This window comes from Chelonia mydas, chromosome 6 (genome assembly GCF_015237465.2).
Source record: "Chelonia mydas isolate rCheMyd1 chromosome 6, rCheMyd1.pri.v2, whole genome shotgun sequence".
Taxonomy (NCBI): domain Eukaryota; kingdom Metazoa; phylum Chordata; order Testudines; family Cheloniidae; genus Chelonia; species Chelonia mydas.
In genome coordinates, this window is record NC_051246.2 from 109521333 (window position 1) to 109542476 (window position 21144).

At 41.7% G+C, this 21144-nt stretch overlaps 1 protein-coding gene across 6 annotated transcripts in view; it reads left to right on the forward strand.

Moving 5' to 3' along the window:
• The window catches only part of EVL (Enah/Vasp-like), a 213145-nt gene that overhangs the window by 100222 nt on the left and 91779 nt on the right, over positions 1-21144 (forward strand). For all 6 annotated transcript variants that reach the window (XM_043548410.1, XM_037900939.2, XM_037900940.2 and 3 more), the window contains exons 2-3: positions 5523-5691; positions 13809-13986. In XM_043548410.1, the coding sequence (XP_043404345.1) occupies positions 5523-5691; positions 13809-13986 (347 nt within the window). The remainder of the gene's footprint in view (positions 1-5522; positions 5692-13808; positions 13987-21144) is intronic.

Genomic DNA, 21144 nt, shown 5'->3' on the forward strand with positions numbered 1-21144 from the left:
ATCATTTCACTTGCAAATAAATTTTTTTTAAAAAGTGTTGACAAGTGGGCAGGTAAATTCCAGCAGAGGGAGAAAAGCCGTTGTGCAGTGGATCAAGAAGCCTGTGAGACTCAGAGACCTCAGTGGTAGACATCATTGAAGAATCTAATAGAAAGAGCCATGAATGGCCATGCTTCTTTATACACAGTGGGGTCTACTAGCATCTGCTATGCAGATGAATGCATTTGCTTCAACTTTTAAGTTTGTTAATAGTCCTGTTATAGAGCTTTGTCATGTCAGAGGCATACTGCACTTGGAAGGAAATAGTTTAGGAATGGCTAACTTATAGATATTACCATTTGGGTTCAAACTGGCTTCTCAGTGGGAAAAGACCATTTTAATAGGATGTCTCTAGTCTGGTCCAAAATGATATCCCAGCGTATGGGAAGTCTTAAAATGTGTGTGAGAGCTCTAAGAAGGGAAGAAGAAAATTCAGAACAAGAAAATTTTTAGGTTAATCACACAACTGTACAAAACTAGTCTGGACATCACGTGTGATACGTTACGCTGTAACGTATTGAAATTTCTGTTACTATGGTGTAAAAGTCAGTGGTCTCCTAAGCATGTACTGCTTTGTAATTAGGCTAGAGTTGCCAGGTGTCTGGTTTTCAACTGGAACACCCTGTGGAGAAGGGATCCTGGCAGCACCACTGACCAGGCCATTAAAAGTCTGTTCAGCAGCGCAGTGGGGCTAAGGCAGGCTCCTCGCCTGCCTTGGCTCCACACAGGTCCTGGAAGTGGCTGGCATGTCCCTGCGGCCCCTAGGCACAGGGGCGATCAGGGATGCTCCATGTGCTGCCCCAGCGCCGGCTCTGCAGCTCCCATTGGCCGGGAACTGTGGCCAGTGGGAACTGTGGGGGCGGCGTCTGCGGGCATGGGCAGCGCACACAGCGCAGAGTTGCCTGGCCGTGCCTCTGCCTAGGGGCCGGACATGTCAGCTGGAGTCCACACCCTGAACCCCCTCCTGCACCCCAACCCCCTGCCCCAGGTCAGAACCCCCCTCCTGCACCCTAACTCCCTCCTAGACCCTGCAACCCAACCCCCTGCCCTAGCCCTGAGCCCCCTCCCACACCCAAACTCCTGGAGCCCACACCCCAAACCTCCTCCCACACCCCAGCCGTGAGCCCGCTCTCCAAACCCCTTGGCCCCAGCCCAGAGGCCCCCCCCCCACACTCCAAAGCTCTCATCCCTAGAGCCCGCACCCCCAGCTGGAACCCTGACCCGCTCCCGCACTCCAACCCTCTGCCCCAGCCCAATGAAAGTGAGTGAGGGTGGGAGAGAGTGCGCGACTGGGGGAGGGGGGGCTGGAGTGAGTGGGGGTGTGGCCTCAGAGAAGGGGCGGGGCAGAGGTGGGGCCTTGGGGCAGGGTGGTGCAAGGGTGTTCAGTTTTGTGCAGTTGATTGGCAACCCTAAATTAGACCCATGTTTTATCCTCCTCATGTTCACTCGACTATAATGGAAATCCAGGCTGGCAACAGTGGAGTCGGACACCTTGCATGTTAATGCAATGTAATATAATTAAATAATCAATATAGAAATTAATTACATTTTGAATGTTATGTGTAACGAAATAGCGAATTGGATCTGCTACAGAATATCTCTCTTCTCATTAATCATATTTTTTTAGATGCATCGGGAAATTTATGTATAAATTTCAAAGTTGTGGTTGTTAAACCATGACTAAATACAAATGCTGATATGATCCATACTGTTTTAAGAGAGAGAGAACATAGGCTATTCACAGTCATATGATATAAAGTGTTACTGTATGCCTGCAGTGCATTCCCCTGCCTCACAGCATTAATGACGACTTATGGCCCAGAAAAATAGCTGGGGAAACTTCCCTGGTAGCAACATGAGATTATCATTATCTGGTTTAGGTATAAAACAATGTAATAACCCATTCTAGTTCCCACTGAGCTCAGTAGAAAGATTCCCATGGATTTCAATGGGTATTGGATCGGACATTTTATGCGGTATTTGGTGGGAAGTTACTATAGCAGTCGCGTGGGTAAAGTGAGAAAGTAGAATTTAGGCATATAGAGGTGCTCCTTAGTTCAAGGTGAGAGACTGTAGGCTAGAGTCAGGTCCTGGGAGGGACTGTAGGGTTTGCAGGATAATGAAGGACTTTGCAAAGAGTGGTTTTCCTTGCATTGTTTGTCGTCTTTTATGTTGCTTTCTGTTATTTCAGTGGAGGCCAAGTAATGGATCTGATCCTGTTCCTGTTGAAGTTAATGGTTAAAAACTCCCATTGACTTCAGGGGAAGCTGGAATAGCGCCTGATATTTTGTGTTATAGGAGAATTAATTAAAATGCCTCAGCTACTAAATCTGACTTGGGGAAATGCTGCTGTAATGCACATGCGCACCTTTAAAAAGAATAGTGCAAAGATTTGGGGGTTTTGTTTAGTCACACAATGTCAATATAAGAGCTATGTGGAGGGCAGGGGTTCCATTTCATGAAGGATTTTGCAATTTTGAAATTTAGCTTCATTCCAAATCAGAATGAAAACCAAAAATTGATAAATTCTTTGTGAAGGAAAAGTAAAATAAAAAATCATTTTTTGTCGAGCACACTGTTTTGTTTTGACATAATTGTTCTGTTTTGATTTTAACTTCTTAAAATGTTGCATTTATTAGAAAATATGGTAGTATATAATATAGCACAAAAGTTCAAAATGAAAACTAATTTCAAAAGAAATAAATGAAAACATTTCAATCTGAAAATATTAAAAACTGGACCTTTCAGTATCGTCCAAACTTTTTTCCCTTGTTTTCTTCCAAAAGAAAATTCCAGTAAAATCGACTTGATTTTGCAAAGCATTTTAATTTGGATGCAGTATGGTTTGGTCAAAATTTCTCTGACCAGCTCTCATCAGTATGAATAAGGGCGCAGATGTGCAATTGACATCATGGAGGACACTGTATTTGGCTGCTGAAAGCAGACGTACTTTACTCTGAAGCAGCCTGTTCTTGATGTCCTAAACATTCACTGACTCCAGGGAGAGTCGCTTATGATCAGCAGGTACCCAGCCCTGTCTTAGTTTGGCCTGTAGTTAATCAAACAGCTGGGTTTTTTTTTTATAAGCAAACATATGCGTTATAATGAGAGAGTGGGGTAGGGGCAGGGCCATGAGCTCCATTTTGTAGTATGAACTATCCTCCCATAAAAACATCAGAAGTTGAATTGTGCTTTTCAGAAAAACCTTTCAAACAACTGATGTTTTATGATTACTCTGCCAAGAGGTTTGACCAAGTTGTTGTTGTTGTGCTTAAAGGCCCTAAAGGAATTCGGCCCCATTGTACTATAATGAAAAATATTGGTAATAAAAAGTCATTCCCTGTCCCATATAACAAGACAACAACAGGTGGATGGACATGGGCATATCCTTTATAAGAGACCTAAAGTACATACATAAAGAATACTAGCGTTAATATTTCAGACTATACAAGCTCCTTCTCCTATATGCTCCAGTAACATACCCTACCGATTTTCATGCTGTTAAGTAATAATAGCCTATTATTCTGGATTTCTTAGCTTTAGGATAATTAATGGATTGTCTGCCAATATAGGGCGTACTGTCTGTCTCTATCTATCATACTTATCAGCATCATGTCTGAGCATCTCTCACAGGTAGAAATGACAACAATGAATCTCTCTCTTTCTACCTTGATGGCACAAGAGAGGATTGAAATTTTTTCTGGTTATTATTTGTTTCTTTGATTGTTTTTTTTAAAGATTAATGAGACCACTCTTCAAGCGTTACTGCTTTTCATTAGATACTTGAAAATACTTTACCATCCGCTCATCCTAAACTAAGAAAGAGATCTATGTGTGAAGAGGTATGTAGGTATAAAATTATTAGGGTTGTCATGAGCTCAGGACTTATGCTGGACATAAACCATAACAATTTCATTTATATTTTTAAAAGGCCATAGGCCTGATCTTGCACTGGTTACTCATGCAAACCTACCTTTGTGTGCAGGATGAGGGCCCAGATCTTGGATCACAGAAATTTTGAGCATTTACCCATTTCTCGTGAGAGTAGTCCTAGTGTGTGCAACTGCTGGGAATTCAGGGTAGCAATAGTTGAAATACTGGTTGACAGTCCAAAAATGTCAGTGACGGATGTTGAGTATTATGTTCTGTGTTCGTGTGACCTCAGTTATATACCCAATGATATCTGTTTCATATGAAATATGTATTTTTACAGTAATCTGGAGGAGTGCACCGTTTGTCTGAGAGAGCTGTTATTCAAAGAATAAATTTCAGTGGGAGGGAAATAATAAACTCATGTGAAATTACAGAACAAAAATAAACATTTACAGTAACTACCTTATAATGATTATGCACTTTAACAAGATACTTTTGTTGCTTAAAACTGCAAATACTCACTAGTACTCATAGGTACTAGAACTAGAAGTGCTGGGGGTGCTGCCTCACTATTTGGCTTGAAGTGGTTTCCATCATATATGGGGTTTACAGTTTGGTTCAATGGCTCTCACACCCCCACTATACAAATTGTTCCAGCACCTCTGCTAGTACTAAAAAATAAAAAATATAAAAAACTTAGATAAAGTTCAGAAAAAAAGCAACCTCTGTTATATTTCTTTAGTTGGGGAAATCTTCCAACCACAGTTCCCCCAGAAAACTCATGTTGTCATTCATGTGTCATTATCTACATTTATTTAAAATTGTTCTTCACATCTTTAGCTCAGGTTGAAAATAACTGAAATACGTGAATCCAGATATTCTGATTTTTTTTAATGTAATCTTGTATTTCTTAACATTTTGGGCTACTTCTGAAAGGCGATTATTTCAGTAATTGAACTGCATCTCCCCAACCCCTTGATCTTTCCTTCTTTGCTAGTAAGCTGAAGTAAAACTGTTTTTTAAAGAGCCTGTGCATCTTCTACAGTGTATTCTGGGACTTCTAAATGTGTCATCAAGTTCTGAGTATTACAGACATTAGCTGGATTAGTGTAATTGATTTCTTCAGTTTACCTAACAGGGCTTTTGGTTTGAGGGCCCACTTGCTTCCAGTTTAAATTGTGTATCTAAACTTTACTCCAATTAATTTGCCAATGAGCTACAACATATTAATAATGTCAAAGCAGATATGAAAGGCCTCGCTTGTCAACAGGTGCAAATTAAATAGAGCATTAATGCTTTTGGTTCCCTTTCTTAAAATGTTTGTGAATTAAGTTTCCACTTAGGTCCTAGTATTGGTGTGCAAGATTAAAAAAAAAAAAGTCAAGAAAAGTAACACTGAAGAGTGTGTGTGTATATGTGTTTACACACACATTTAACCATTAAAACATTAATTTGGCAGGCACAATGCAAAATGCCAGCCTTCTGAGGTTAATAGACCGGACATGCAATGTATGGTTTAAATGTATTTGATAACTGTGTTTTCCTCAGAATAGTTTGCAAGAAACCACACATTTACTGTATTTTATGGTTGTGTTACTTTTGTTCTCCAGCGAACAGAGTATTTGCCAAGCCCGGGCTTCAGTTATGGTCTATGATGATACCAGTAAGAAATGGGTGCCAATAAAGCCTGGACAGCAGGGATTCAGCAGAATCAACATATACCACAACACTGCCAGTAACACCTTTAGAGTAGTTGGAGTTAAACTACAAGATCAACAAGTGAGTAACTATGTCTTTTGTGTCCTGTACATATCCTTTGATCTCTAAAGATGTAATCAGTTATATAATTAATCCTACTCCTACAAAGGGTATATACATTTATACTCTGTTCCATAAAGCCATGTCCTGTGTGATTTCTTGATCCAGGGCTGTACCTCTATTTATTATAGCTTGTTGTTTGTCCTTTACGTGAGAAAGAAATCTCATTGAACATTAGGCATGGAAGAATTTGTGTGTTTTCTGCTCCATTTTATTATCCCTGTTTTCTACTGAAGGCTTTGCTCCCTGCTACTCCCCAACTGCTCTTTACTGCTCCATTCGTGGTACAAACTTCTAGTGTTCCTGCCAAATAAGAGATCATTCACTCTCCCTGTGATTCCTGCCTTCTTGTGATGAGTAACTAAGTTCTCATATTGCATTTTAAAAACCTAGGCACATATTCTGATCTCATTTACAATGGCATAAATGGAGCTATGTGGGATTTACACCATCAAAACCGAGTTCAGACTCTGCTCCCTAGTCAATGGCTATCAGTATGATATGGGGGCACTGTCAGCAGCAGTATCAGGTGTGTCAGGCTGAAGTGTGAAAGCATTTGTTCCCAGGAACTATAAATAGATGTCTCATTCTAAATGTAACATTCACATTCAAGTGAACAAATCACATGATTCTGTAAACTGTTAAATCAATGAATTAGTCCCACTTTACATTTTAGAACAAGGGCCTGGGAGTCAAGAGTCCTAGCCCTGTCATTCACTTGTGTGATAGGGCATGTCACTTAACTTCTCTGTCTCAGTGTCTGCCTTTTGTAAAATGTAATGATGCTTACTACTCTGCTTTGAAAAGCGAACTGTGGATGGAAAGTGCTACATATGTGCTAATTAGTATTTAATGTTAGACAATCTGATGTACCCACCGCCTTCATGTTTTTTAAAAGGAAACCCAAATAATTTTTGGAAAATGTAGTATGTTGGTTTTCAACTATTTACAGTGTACTTCTGAAACTGTTTAAAATATTTTTTCATCTCTATTTTTATCCTTTTCTGGTCAGCAAAGATGTTATAAATATACATAACTCTTGAATCTTTTTCTTGTATTTTGAATAGTGCTGGAATATGTAAAGCTGCTGTGTTTAATTAGTAACAAGATCAGATATCTTTGTTTATACTTTGGTATCATTGACTGATGTCAGGATTGTTGTGAAGTAGTGCACATTAATGAACTTCTAGTACCTAGCCCAGTAAGGGAAGCACAAATCGTTGTTTCACATGGGCCCAACATAAATAACAGCTGTTGTATTTTGTATACAAATTTTTCAGCAATTGGGTGATGGCTTTTTTTCCCCCTGAACTACTTATTTGTAACTTAGTGGGCTTTCTTAATCAGATTATAACAATTTAAATTTAGGACAACTTTGAGACTTAAATTGTAAATCTTGGCAGTGGTGCTTTAAATGTGTCAGTTCATTAGCTTTAGCCACTGGATTGGATTGCAAAAGTCATTGTTTGCATGAAGTAAATAAGTAGGCACAGGTCATCACTGAAAACATCTGAATTCAGGAGGAAACATATGTAAGAAAATAAAATCCATATGACTACTGAGTGGAGGTGTTCAGGCATTTGATGACAAAAAATAACTGTGAAGCTACCTGGCACTAGGTTAAAATCTCTTCAGAAAATAAGAAGGTATTAGAGAAAATACTAATTTAAAGATGATACAAAAAATGCATTATAATCACAAAATCCATTGGACATAGCATAAACTGATAGATAAGACTGGGATTTAAAAGATCATTTCAAAGTTTTTCAGGTTCAGAATTTAAACTTCTTCACAGCTCTAAATATCACATCTTCTGTAGTGGTTTATTACTGCAACCAAGATTTTCTAAATAGTTGCTTTTAACAACAACAAATGCCATCCAGTGCAAATTGTTCTCTGTTCAAACCAATTCATGTACCCTCATACTGACTTCAGTAAAGTCCCATTGAAAAGTGAGGGTTTGTTAAAATTAACTATTTAGCTAGCAAAGCATGTTTTCTGAAAATGGCCAGATCCTCAGCTAGTGTAAATTGGCATGAAGTGAAATCACCCGGAGCTATGCCGATTTATACCAACTGAGGATCTGGCCCAAAATCCCTAGCACAAGGTCAGTTTAAACTTGTATTGCATACTGATTGGCAGGATGAGAGAGAGAGAGATCAGTATAATCTACATGACATGACCTTTGTCTGCTTTTAATGTCTTCTGTTTAATTTACTCCTTTCCCTAGATCTCTCAGAATCTTTCATTTTAATTTGCATTCTCTGACTTCTGTTGCATCTTCTGCTGCATGTAGGTTTTCCCTTTCTTGTCTTTCTCTAGCTGCTATTTCTAGCTTTTTCTTCTGGCCCTTTTCCTGGTTTTCATTTAACGACATTTACAACTTAGTCCTTATTTTCCTTACCTTTCTATCTCCGTTTGTCCTTTTCTCTAATTAGTCACCACTGAAAAGCTCACCAAAAAGGTTCCATCCCACTAGTGTAGTTTTTAAGATGATGTTGAGTGTGATCATATGTAAATTTAACAACTGGAAGTGGTCATCAGACCATTTTATAGGTCTTATTTATGGGTCTCATTTGCACGCTTCGTTCTCTCTCTCTCTCGCTCTTTCTCGGCTGCAATGTTAAAGTACTTATTAACGACATAGTGCAAATGAAGTCATCTGTTTCCCCTGCACAGATGCACGTATCTGTGTAGACTCATACCAGCATGATCAGCAACCCCAAAAAAGCAACAGCAGTACAAGATGAGGCACTTTTCAAACTGTGGTCACCAGCACTTTAACCACTTCCATTTTGTTAGTCATTCGCCTTGAATATTTGTCTGCAGAAGTCAGCTGCTTCTAGTTTAATTCAGAGGTATGACTGAGTGATTGTTAAGTGAGGAATTTAATATCAAGTGATACGGCCTCAGGAGGAGCGCCTTATTGAGATGCATGTGGCAGGGCTGTGCTGAAGAAATAGACGGGACAAGTCAAAAGTGAATCACACTAGTCTGGAGGATTTACATAAAGTCCCGAGCTAGAAAATTATTATAAAAATGGGCCCTTGGAGAAGGTGGTACTTTTCAGAATTGACCACTGCAAGGTTAGGCCAGTATTGGAGCTTGTACCCTGACAGCATCCTTGTGGTATAAATTTGCCACATTTTTGAAAATGTTGGGTCAAATTCATCCCTGGTGTAGGTGGGGTACCTCTTTTATTGAAGTTGTTGGGGCCTGGGCCTGCTTGTAGCAGGATTAAATTTGGCTTGCCCTGTGGAGGTATTAGCCATTCTGAGGTTATTAGGCTATAACCCTCTGAATTTTAGAGTATGTACAGTTGGTGACAATCTGGGGAAACGTTGCAAGTGCCACAAGCATCAACCTGAAAGGAAATGTCCCTGTATTATTATCTTATAGTAGTGCCCAGATCCCAATCATAGACAAGGCCCCCTGTTCCAGATGTCATACAGATCCATAACAAAAAGACAGGCCTGCCCCAAGGTCTTTACAATCTAAGCACAACACAAAAGACAACAGATGGATACAACAAACAAAGGGAGAACAAGGTAACATTGATACATTCCTGGCCATCATGAAAAGAAATGGTGGCATTGAAAGATGGCAAATATAGTATGGATATACAAATATTTTTTCACACAATTAATAATTAAGCTGTGGAACTCATTGCCACGAGATGTCACCGAGGACAAGAGCTTAGCAGGATTCAAAACAGGATTGGACATTTATGTAGATGATACAATTATCTGGTGTTTCAACAGTAAATATTAAAAGGGATGTGTGATGGGGTGTACAGATCCTGTGCTGCAACAGCTACAATAGGGTTAATGGACAAAGCAACTACTTCCTCACCTGCAACTGATTATGTAACCAACAGCGGGTGGGATACAAGGCTGCAGCTCAGGCAGAGAGGAACTGCTGTCAGGGTATCTGTGGAGGACTCTGCACCAGCCACAAACTCAAAGACAGGAAGTGGCCCAGGGAATCAGCAGTGAGTCTGAGGAAGCAGAATGTATCAGCTTGGTAGTACAGGGTTCCAAGACTGGAACACAGAGGAAAAGGAGTGTCTGGGTTCCCACAGAAGGGATTTAAATCCCTCCTAATGCAAGGTGGTAAGGACTACTGAGCTCAGGTTGGGGCTGAAGACCTGACATAAGCTCCTAGGACTGTTTGTTGGACTCTTTATTGTCCTGGAAAGGGTGGAGCCCTATAAGTGACCTTATGGGAGGGCTGAGTTGTGAGAAGAGGCAAACCACCTCAGGCGCAGAGTGGCCATTGATAGGGTGTGCCAGAGGCTTCTACACCATGCCTAGCCATGATGGGGGCACACTGGCCAGTGAGTGACCCTTCTACAGGGGAAAAAGGGTTTACAGAGGGATCAAAACCATCATGCTTCAGGCCTGAAGTTAAACTCTAACTATTGGGAGTTAGAAAGGAGAATCCTTCCTGGTGGGCAGATTAATCCATCGCTGTTTTCTGCAAGTTTCTTGCACTTTCCTGTTAGACAGCTGCTGCTGGCCACTGTTGGAGCTAAATACTACTCTAGGTGGACCACTGGTCTCGTCCAGTGTGGCAAATCCTAGATTCTGACATATGTAGCTGTAGAGGAAACTTCCCCTAGAAATGTTATAAAAGATATGTTCCGAACAGTGGAAAATTTTACTGTATTTATTTATTTTATTTGCTCCTTTGAAGCATCCAACTTTCCATTTCACAATTCACCTTGTGATCTAAGCACCATCTACAGCGGATGCTACTCTGCCCTCATTCTTTCAGCAAGAGGCAAAGCAGTCCCGTGTTTGCTTTATTCTGAAACTACTGACTAAGGAAGTAAAATTAAACTCATACCACTTCCTTTCCTTTTCCTTTTAATGGGAGCCACACTTTGGAGCATGAGGACAGGTTGTATACTTATTCTTCTGCACGTTGGTTTTGCTGGCAACCTGGAAAGTAGCAGTATTCCAAGAGTTAATATGGGTGAGAGGGTTCAGAATTCTGTCTCTCCTCCACTTGAAGTGGTTAAATCCTCAAAGTGAAGGTAGCATTCTGAATTCTTCAGACCACATGGAATTAAATGCTCTGAGACACAAACTGAAGAGTTTACCTGCATTGGTAAATAATTTATTGCAGCGGCTTTTTGCAATTTTTATCTTTAATTGTGTTAGTCATCAAATGCTCCACACCCCTTAATGCTCTTCAGATTTGTACAGTCCTGCGTCTTAAAACCAAAGACTCTCTCCAGATGAAGAGGACAGACTGTTCAGAGTCAAGAGAGAGCCACACACCAGTCTTCCCAAACGTTTCTTCAAAGGCTCTGGCTCTGCCTCCCTGACTTAAGTTAGTCAGAGACGGTTGAAAAGCTTAATTTTTTTTAAATTGGTAAATGTGAAAAATACTTGCTTGTTAGCCCAGACATAAGACCCCTTTTGCTCTCTACAGACCCATTTCACCATGGGCATTATTCATGCAAACTTCCCTATATTCCCTTGCCTAAGCCCAGAAGGGTTGTCTGTAGGATGAGCAAGTAGTTCTGTCTCTGTGTGATTCAGGCATTGCCCGCCCCCCCCCTTCTCCCCCCCCCCCCCCCCCCCCCCGGCACTGTGTCTGCCATCTAGTGGCAGTAATTGTGGTCTTGCAGAACTGGACTGATACTGCTAATTTATATCCCATAGTCAACTGAGCAGCCTTGTGACAGCAACAGACTTCATTCACTAGACACATGAGCTGATTGGGAATGGGGAACAGAGGTGCAAGATTCTGGATGCCAGATTCAATCCTTTGAGTAATCTAAATGACAGCAGGGGGGTTTTGGTAGGGTGGGAGTTGTTTGTTTTCATTATTATTGGGTTTTTTTGTTGCTTTATTTATTTTATTTGTATTACAATAGTGGTTTGCAAACCTAGTCGTGGACCAGAGCTCTATTGTGCTAGGTGCTGTACAAACACAGAACAAAAAGACAATCCCTGCTTCAGAGAGCTAATAATCTAGGTATGACATATGTTTCTGAGGCATATATCACCTAAGTATTTGGAAAAAAAGGATTCTTCCTTAAAAAAAAAAAAAAAAAAAAAAAAAAGAAGGCAAAGCATAATTGCCCATTTTGCTTCTATTCAGATAAGCTTTTCAAATAAAAATCCCTGTGATCAATCCTGTGTGCCAGTTTGAAAATGCTGCTGTGGTAGGAATTATAGAATATCTACTTTGAGAGTTCCAGATCCACCACATTCTAAAGGGACAATGCTGATGTTAAACTAACTTGTGCTCTTAGTGTAACAGCTCTCATTCTGGTCTTTCTGTAGTTCTCTGGCTGGCCAAATCATTATCTGTACTGAAAAATATGAAATCTTAAACACAAAAACCCACAGATATCTGTCTGAAACATCACCCAAAATGGCTATGTGTCCTGTTTCTGATCTCTCACAACTGTGAATCAGGAGCTTCTCCAGTCAAGTTGGTGGTGACAAAGTAATGTGGACTGATTCTTACACTTGTAAGAAGGGAGGCTTCTTAAAGGTTTACCCCAGAGTTTCCTTCCATATACGTCCTTGCTACACAAGCCACTCCGGGGGCTATTTAATTATCTGACACCTCAGTATTATTTTCCAATAGCCCTTTGTGGTGAGTGGGCTGCCAAAATGTCTCTGTTTTCTGCTTCCTTCGTCTTCTTTTCTCATTCCTGTCTTAACACTTTCACTCATGCTGCCCCCTGCACTTAAAATAGTCTCCCAGACAGTGTGCTGCAAACCCTCTCCTTCTACTCCTGGAAGTCACTTCTTATCACTCAGTGATGGAGCTGATTCACATACTACCTAATCTGAACCCCACTGAAGAAAGACTCGCATTGACTTCAGTGCGCTTTCAATCAGAATTATAGCCTGGAGCTTGGTTGGGCCTATTGTAAAGTGAGGGTCAAAACAACCCCACCTGTAGGGGCCAGCTATGAAGTTCAGACCTAGATTTGCAATACTTGAATATTTGGAATGTTCTTATCCAGGACATAGTTTCAGGCTTATCTCTCCCCCAGTCCCACCTGTTTAGTAAAGAGACAGCCTCCGCTGAGCACACTGATATTTTAATGGCACTGTATCTGTGTGTAACTTTGGACTGTGAGACCTTCAGGATAGGAATTTTTGTTTTGGCCTTATGTTACCTGTCATAAAGTGCCAGTGTAGCCTGCTGGCGAGCGTGCATTATAGGTCCCCGTCTGTGCTCAGGCCACAAAGTACCTGAGGCTATTGTGGCATCAATTAGGGATCCTTCGCTATTTAGCTTAGGCTATAGCAGCTCATGCTTTTAGCTTTGGAGGTTCCCAGTTCGGTCCCCAGTGTGTCAGCCAAGATGACAACCATCATACTATAACTACGAACCTTTACTAATTAGATGCCAATCGTTTTAATTTGTCTCTGAGCATAGCACTTGGCAGCTCCATCTTTAGGAGAAGAAAAAGATGAAAATCAACAAAAAGATAAAAAAACATTGTAAGCGTTTCTCTCCCCATGCCATTAAAATGCCTTTTTATTTCTGTAGCCATGAGTGGCAGCTACAGAACTTGCAGCAAGGCAGCAGGTGGAAGTGGACACTCTGAGTCCTCTGGTACTATCTGTGCTGATCTAATTCTAGACAAAACAATGCCTCCACTTGAGAAACTGGTAGTAACTTGGAGCATGCAGGAGGAGCAAGTCAGGCCTGTGGCATCCACTTAAACATGTAACCTGTTGTGGGGGAGGATTGATGCAAATGAATCAGTTGCTTCTTTTCTCCAACAACTGTGGGTGATTGCTCTCCAACAGTCGAACACCTGTCTGCAACATGTAGGTGTATGGTGGAGCTTTTGAGGGAGGCATGAGCAGGTAACAGATTTTTCAGGTCGAGCCCGTGTGCCCTGACACTGAATCGAACAATTCTAAATCTCCTCAGCAGGCATGCGTCTGTAAATGTCAAAACTCACATTTGCCTACCTTGTTCTGGAAGGTGTGCATACATTTTTTTTGCTATTACAGACCTGAAGTGATCCTTGCCTTTTCTTTCCTATCAGAGAGTTGAATATTTGTAACCTTCATCTATATGTCAAATTGCAGGTAGTGATTAATTATTCAATTGTGAAAGGACTGAAGTACAATCAAGCAACACCTACCTTTCATCAGTGGCGCGATGCACGGCAAGTCTACGGCTTGAACTTCGCAAGCAAGGAAGAGGCTACCACGTTCTCCAATGCAATGTTGTTTGCCCTGAATATCATGAATTCACAGGATGGAGGTATGAACAATCACTTTGCTCTGCTCTTTTATTAATCGCTCTTCTAGCCTGTGGTACTTGCTGTCTGCATTTACGTACCTCAGTCATATGTTGCAGGTACGCCCGCTCTCTGTGCCATGCCAAAACAAATAAGCAGAAAGGTGTAATTTAGTCTCCTTGTTGAGGGTCTTTAATTGCACCAACAGTTGCTGTGGCGGGCACTGTACGTATTTGTATGATTTGCTTTTCCTTCTTTCTTTTCATTTTTCACTCAGTCTAGTCCACGCCAAGAGATTAGTGGCAAAATTTTGCCATCCTTACGCTGCACAGTAGCTGACTGGGCAAGTAGCTCCATTTATTTATATGAAACTACTGGTGGAGTAATGTACAACTCAATATGGGTAAGAGTGTCAGAATCTGAATCTAAACAAACAAAAAAGCTAGAGGAAAGCTGTGACATCTCATAAAATTTTACATGTAGAACTTGGAGCTTGTATTTCTTCAGGTGTCTTATCTGTCAGTTACAAACGTTGGCTACATTGGCCTACCTCCCTTGCATAGAGGGTACGTATATGTACAGTGTTTGGCTTCTGGTTATAGGACACAGTAAGGGCCAAAAATTTAAACCTTGGCTTTGGCTTATGCTGTTACAAGTAGTATATTGACTGCAGTTCAGGTTTATAGTGGAAAGTAATTGCTTCATGAGTGGAAAAGGTGACTGGTGGTGTCTTGCCAAAGACACAGACTCGGGGCCGTATTGCCCAGTGGAGGTCACTTTCATAACCGAAGAGGTTTTAAGTTTCTTCTGTAAGCTTAAAGCCTTTGATCTATAGTATCAGAGTCAAATTCTGCGCTCAGTGATGTGTCTGTTACCTCACTGAAGCATGTGGGCTAACTGAGTGTAGAACATAACTCTAAACGCTTTGTTATACCATTTATTTTATTTTCCTGCCAAAAAATGCTTCAGACCTCCATTTTCCCTCTGGAAGTGCTTCAGTTCCAGTTACCCTCCACTGAGGCATCTGTGTTCGATTACAGTTTCATGTTACCATCTCACCCAAGTGCAGTGCCTCATTGGCAGTAGTGGCAGCCATCTTAAATAAATGAAGTAATAACTCAAATATTTGAATAATTTCTGACTTGCACAAAACACACTAAAATGCCATTTAAGCTCAGAGCAATGTCACACTCCTCTCCTAATGACCCCTGGAGCATCTGGAAGTATGTCTTTTTACTTTATATGCCATCTGGCTGATATTTTTCCCCCACAGTTTTTATGTTTGATAGATTGATAAATTTAAAAAATCAACAGAGAGCAAGAAAATTTGCCCCAAATTCCACACATACCATGTCTCAGAAGTATCGGGGCATACATTCTGCCTTTTTCAGCCCAAGGGGTAGTGGAGGGCTCTGCCAAAGTAGGAGACTCCAGGAGGAATTCTGGCTGATTTCAGCACTTCTTCCCCCTCACCCAAGCCCACCTTTGCAGGACCCAGCACAATATGACTCTGAATGTCTCCAATACCAGGTCTTATGTTGTGCACATGTGAGGCCCTTCAATTCAAAGAACGGCAAAGCCTGAAACATTATTTTAGGTCACATGATAAGATCTCAACCAATTAGATTGTGTTTTGGCAATTGAAGACTGTAATGAGGAAGTCATTGGATTTAGCTGACTTTCCATGATTAACCTGGTTTTCCTCTAAAACTTCCTTAACTTTTCATCTGAAGTGTCTTATGCTTGTTGTCTAGCCAAAGGACAGTGTTTGTTTTTGCAAAATATGACATTGTTCAAAGAAGGTGCCTTGGAAACAGGGGTACTTTGAAAAATGATAGGTTTTTGCTTTTGGTTATTTAACTTTAATATATCTTAAAATGGTTCAGACTAAAAACTCCAAACTTGTGTTCTAAGCTAGTTGTCCTCACTGAGGACTAGTGTCTCTAATAACAATGCATATTTTAGGAAGGAAATTGTTAAATTTATTCATTATCAAACTTTGAAACCTTGAAAACTCTGTCGGACCAAATTCTTAGCTGGCCTTCACAAATTCTATTTGTGGACACACAGAATTATGAGCATGTGTATTTATAGGCAAAAACCCTGCCTACACACTTTTAAAAACTCTGTCACCTGCATGTTGCACAAATGTTAGATTTTGCATATGGGAAAGCCATTAGGAGAAATAGATTTTTCAGTGCAAAATCCTAACAGTGATGTGAACATAGGCTTTAATGTTGTTTAAGTGCACGTGCAGGGGTTTCCGACTGTAAGAGGCAGGAGTGCAGTGTGTGCGCACACAGTTTTCACACACACAGGGTGGAGGCCAGGTACTGAAATTCAGACCCCAAATCTTTACTGCAAAGTAGAGGTTCTCTTTGGAAATTGTAATCTAAACCTAACACATGGGGAAAATGTGAGCACAGTGCATCAGCACCTCCTGCTGCTTGTACTAGACATGGATGTGCTATTTTTAGTGTGTGCTTGCTTCATATATCAGCTCCATGACATTGTTGTTTTGGTGCCTGCAAGGCCCACTGTGGTTTGTTCGAGGTTTTGGCTTCAGCTACTACTATCCTCTTTAGCTCAAACACCCGCCTGTATAGACTACAATTAATCATGAAGACTTGTAAAGAAAAACTGAGAATATATCATGCCACTAGCAGATGCAGAGCCAGTTTATTTTAACTGGAGTAAAACTGTAGAAAAGACAAAGCTGCCCTCAAAGCAATGATGTGTTCTCTGACTGTCACATTAATCTTAAATTTAGAGTTTAAGCAATTATGGCAGTCAGTTTTTCAGCAATAAAAGTAAACTTCTTATGCAGTGCTGACTTTTGAATAAATGAGGAGAAATGTCAGATACATAAATAGACATGAACTACAAGGGGAATATGCAGTTGAATCCCCGGTCTCTTTACCTGTGCATGCCACGGGGCTGCTATCTTCAGAGAAGCACCAGGATATATACAAAGGACTGTGCAGTGATGGAGCTTTAAAATTCCACAGGGCTTGCCTTGTTGTGCAGAGTGAATGTCATTGTATGACAACGAGTTTCTGGTTTTAAATAAAAAAGACACCCTTCTCCCATAGATCCAGTGGTGTTTATCCAGGCTATCCAGGTGTTTCTTCGGAAAGTACACAGTGTGGGTTGCATTTTCAGACTGGCATATAAGGAAATACTAAAACAAAACCCCAGATAGCAACAGTTGGGTTAAAAATCTAGACCTAAACTTGCACCTAGCTCTTGGTTCTGTAGCAGTTGGTAACAGCCCTCTGGATGGGTTATGTGCAGGAATTGCACCTGGTACTTCTTGATTTAAACATATGAGCATCTATACTTAGAGGACTAAGCCCTGTAGCCAGCTCATAAGCCTCTTATGTGGACCAGCCTCTAGAAGGGGACAAAGACCACCACCGTGCGAAGGGAGGTTACAGGTTGACATAACCCCATAGATCCTATAATGGGTGAAATGTGATTGATGGCATAGCTGCCCCTTCTCAGTGATGGGGAACATTTATTTTGGGGGGGGAGGGATAGCTCAGTGGTTTGAGCATTGGCCTGCTAAACCCAGGGTTGTGAGTTCAATCCTTGAGGGGGCCATTTAGGAATCTGGGGCAAAAATTGGGGATTGGTCCTGCTTTGAGCAGGGGGTTGGACTAGATGACCTCCTGAGGTCCCTTCCAACCCTGATATTCTATGATTCTATGAAATCAAATGCTTAGATACAAACTCCAAGGCTTATGTCAATATTAGGTGAGTACGTAATTCCCAGTATTATAATGGGAGCTGTGTGCTTACCCCTTCCTTTCAACTCCTTCAAAATGTACAACTGAGTGTGCTCAGTGGGTTACAGGTAACTGTTCACGGCAGTAGCTGTATATGGTAGGGAGCATGCTACAAGCATTCTATCCAACGCTTGTTCCTAACAAACACCATCCAGCCTTCAGAATTGTTGATTGTAGTCAATCTGAATCATGATTGTTTACTTGTCAATGCTTGCATATGCCTCATTATTTTGATTTCCTTATGTCTCTCTTTATTCTGTTCTCCTTCATCTTTGTGCTAGAAAATAAAAAGCTGGCCCTAAGCCATCCAGCAAAGTTAGAACTGATATCACTGACTTGCGGATAACTACTCCCATGCTTAATGTTGTTAGCGGCACCATTTATTACAGCCATCAAGATGACAAATGGGTTCCCATTAAATGAATGCCTTTCATGAGCCTCCACTTCACAGAGAGAAGTCAAACTTGTTTCCTGGCACGAGTTACATCTTGCAGTTACTGCCCCTGGCTGCTCCTCCTCATTCACAGCCTAGGTGTTCAGTTGGCAGAGGAAGCACCCCTTCTTACCCAACTCCAGACATCCTATGAGGAGTATTTCATATCACCCCTCTCCTGGTTCTTTAATACATATCATGCCAAAGGCGTCTCTGGCGCTTTACAAATAGACAAATCTCTGACCCGTAGAGATGTCCAAGTCTCTGACCCTTAGAGATTACAGTCTACATTAGATCAAGCACGCAACAAAAACCAGCAGCAGAACAGTGGGTAGGGCAGGGAGGTAATGGGGGGAAGACATCAGCAAGCAAAAGGGGGCAAATTAATCCCCGGCACAACTGTATAGACTTCAGTGGAGCTACAAGCATAGATGAATGTAGCCTGAGAAGAGTGGTTATTCCCACAGTGCGAGGCTAAGCCTTTAGGTTCAACTGTGCATAGGGGATAGCGCATGGCTGCGTTGCCTGAGGAGGGGAATCAGAGAGTCACATTTCCTTCCCTACTCCTCTCTTGCTCTGGAGAAAAATAAATTGCTGGTGGTGGGGGCAGGCACAGTCATGGCTACACACACACACACCCATCTGTTTGCTTGCAGGTGGAGTCTCAGGAATGCAGTCTTTTCTCTCCTCCCCATCCCCACAGAACCCCAAAGCTGCAGCAGAGTAGATTCCGTGGGAGCCACACAGGGAAATTGAGGGTGTGGCTTTACTGCCATGTGACTGTGGTTTCACATCTTTATGACTGGGGACGCTGAGGGGCTTTCTGATATTAATAATTCAGTATAATTTGGAGAAAAATGGAGAATCTGGTTTATTTTTGGTGCTGCCTGATAATTTAGTATATTTTGTATGTTGTGGGATTGCGGTTTCCTTTTTGATGCAGGTGTCTGGAGCTTTCTGATAGGTGCCTTGTCCTTGTTGTTTTACAAAGCTAGAGAATCAACAAAATATTTCTATTTCTGAATTTAAATTCTACCTGAGCCTTGTTGCTGGAGGGCCTCATGGATGGAGTGTGTGCTAGAGAGAATTGGTCGATGGAAACACAAGATCAGGCTGTGCTTGGGCCACCGGGAGGTAGGCACAAGAACAAGAATGGGTCAAAGGGCATGACTAGGGAATGACTTTCACTGTAGAAAGCAGTTTCTTTCTCTTGTGTATATTTGCCTTACACACACACACACACACACACACACAGATAAATATATCTCTCTATATACAGTACAAAGCGTGTAGAGTTCAGCTGACTACCTTCTGGCACAGTCAGCACATAGCACTGAGATGGCTGCAGCTCAGGTTACCAATCAACTTTGCATGGGGGACATGTTTTGGCAACGAGTAGGGATGTTCCTCACTCCTGTTTTTCGTTTAGGAGCTCTGCTGCAGCTCTTTTTCTTTTTCACCATTCCGCGTAGGTCATTTTACATGTACCTCTCCAGCACCCTTTCCCCTGGGCTGGATCCCAGGGAGTTTTCAGAATTTAGGATCCTTTCCACTCCGTCTTTTCAGCATGACTCCTCTTCCTCTGGTATTGCACTCTGTTCCAGGAATGGCTGCATTTCACTGGTGACATAGGAGTAGGATAAAGCACTTTGGGATCCTGAAGAAGGAAAGGCATGCTATCAATATAAGATATTAATCTATCAGGTTCTAGGTACACTGGTAAAAGTGCAGCCTGACATAAAATCTCTCCCATTCATGATGCACCTATCAGCATGATATCTGAATGCAGATTATGGTGCATATGACTCTGAATGAAATGTGATGCATGTGTGTCATAGGGTAGCTGGTCCCTGTGGATAGATTAAGCCCAGCACCCCTGAATGAGAGCAGATGAGTCCAATCCAGCCAATTAAAGAGGGCTAGGCTACGCCTGAGCCTATAAAGGGCAGCTGGAGGAGGGATTGTTTGAGACAGGCTGTGCCCTGGGGAGGGAAAACCATACCAGAGTCGAGGGTCCTGTGGTGGGTCCCCTGTAGCAAGGGGGCCAGTTGCTCAGAGTGACTGCCCTGGGGCTGCTGCTGGTCAAGGAGTAGAATTGGTCAAGATTGGGAACCTGCCAAAGGTCCGAGAGGGATGGAGCAGAAACCTGAAAGCAAGGAGTTAGCTAAGACTGTTTTTCTATTTGTTTGCTGGCTTCTGTTAAGAAAATAAACCTCCTTGCAAGAGACTGGGTGTGGCACTGCATAGTTTGGAGCTGGGGTGGTGGCAGGCCCAGTGACCATGTGCTTTTTATTTTTGGCAGTATTTCAGACAGTTATCAGTCAAGTCATTTTCAGTTAGAACTATTCCAAGTAGTTGGGCATATTTCTTAATACCTGTATTTCAAAGACAGCAAAAGCCACTGCCTGCACTTTAAAGAATGGAAAAGTTAGAGAGTCAGCCATATGCATAGACCTTTACCCAGTGCCATCACTGCTGTGGTAGATAACATTGCCCCAAGACTTTCCACTACAACAAAAGACACATTGTGTGGGAAGACAAAAGACTTCATCTTCATTACAGTGCTGCATAATGCATCAATAATGGAGCATGGCAGCCACAGAACATAAACCTACGAACCAAGACCCATTTGCCGCAAGCTAGGAGAAATTAATTGCTGATGACATTTCTTCCACCCTAACAAGTTTGCAAACCTCTGTGGAGTAAAGAGTTGCCTGCCCCGTATCGTCCCACTGACATCATGAAGTGTGAGGCTGGTCTTCCATATTATGAGAGGTGGATACACCTCAGTAGTCTAAGGGTATGTCTGCACTACGAAATTAGGTCGAATTTATAGAAGTCGGTTTTGTAGAAAGCGTTTTTATACAGTTGATTGTGTGTGTCCCCACACAAATGCTCTAAGTGCATGTAGTCGGCGGAGTGTGTCCACAGTACCGAGCAACCGTCGACTTCCGGAGCGT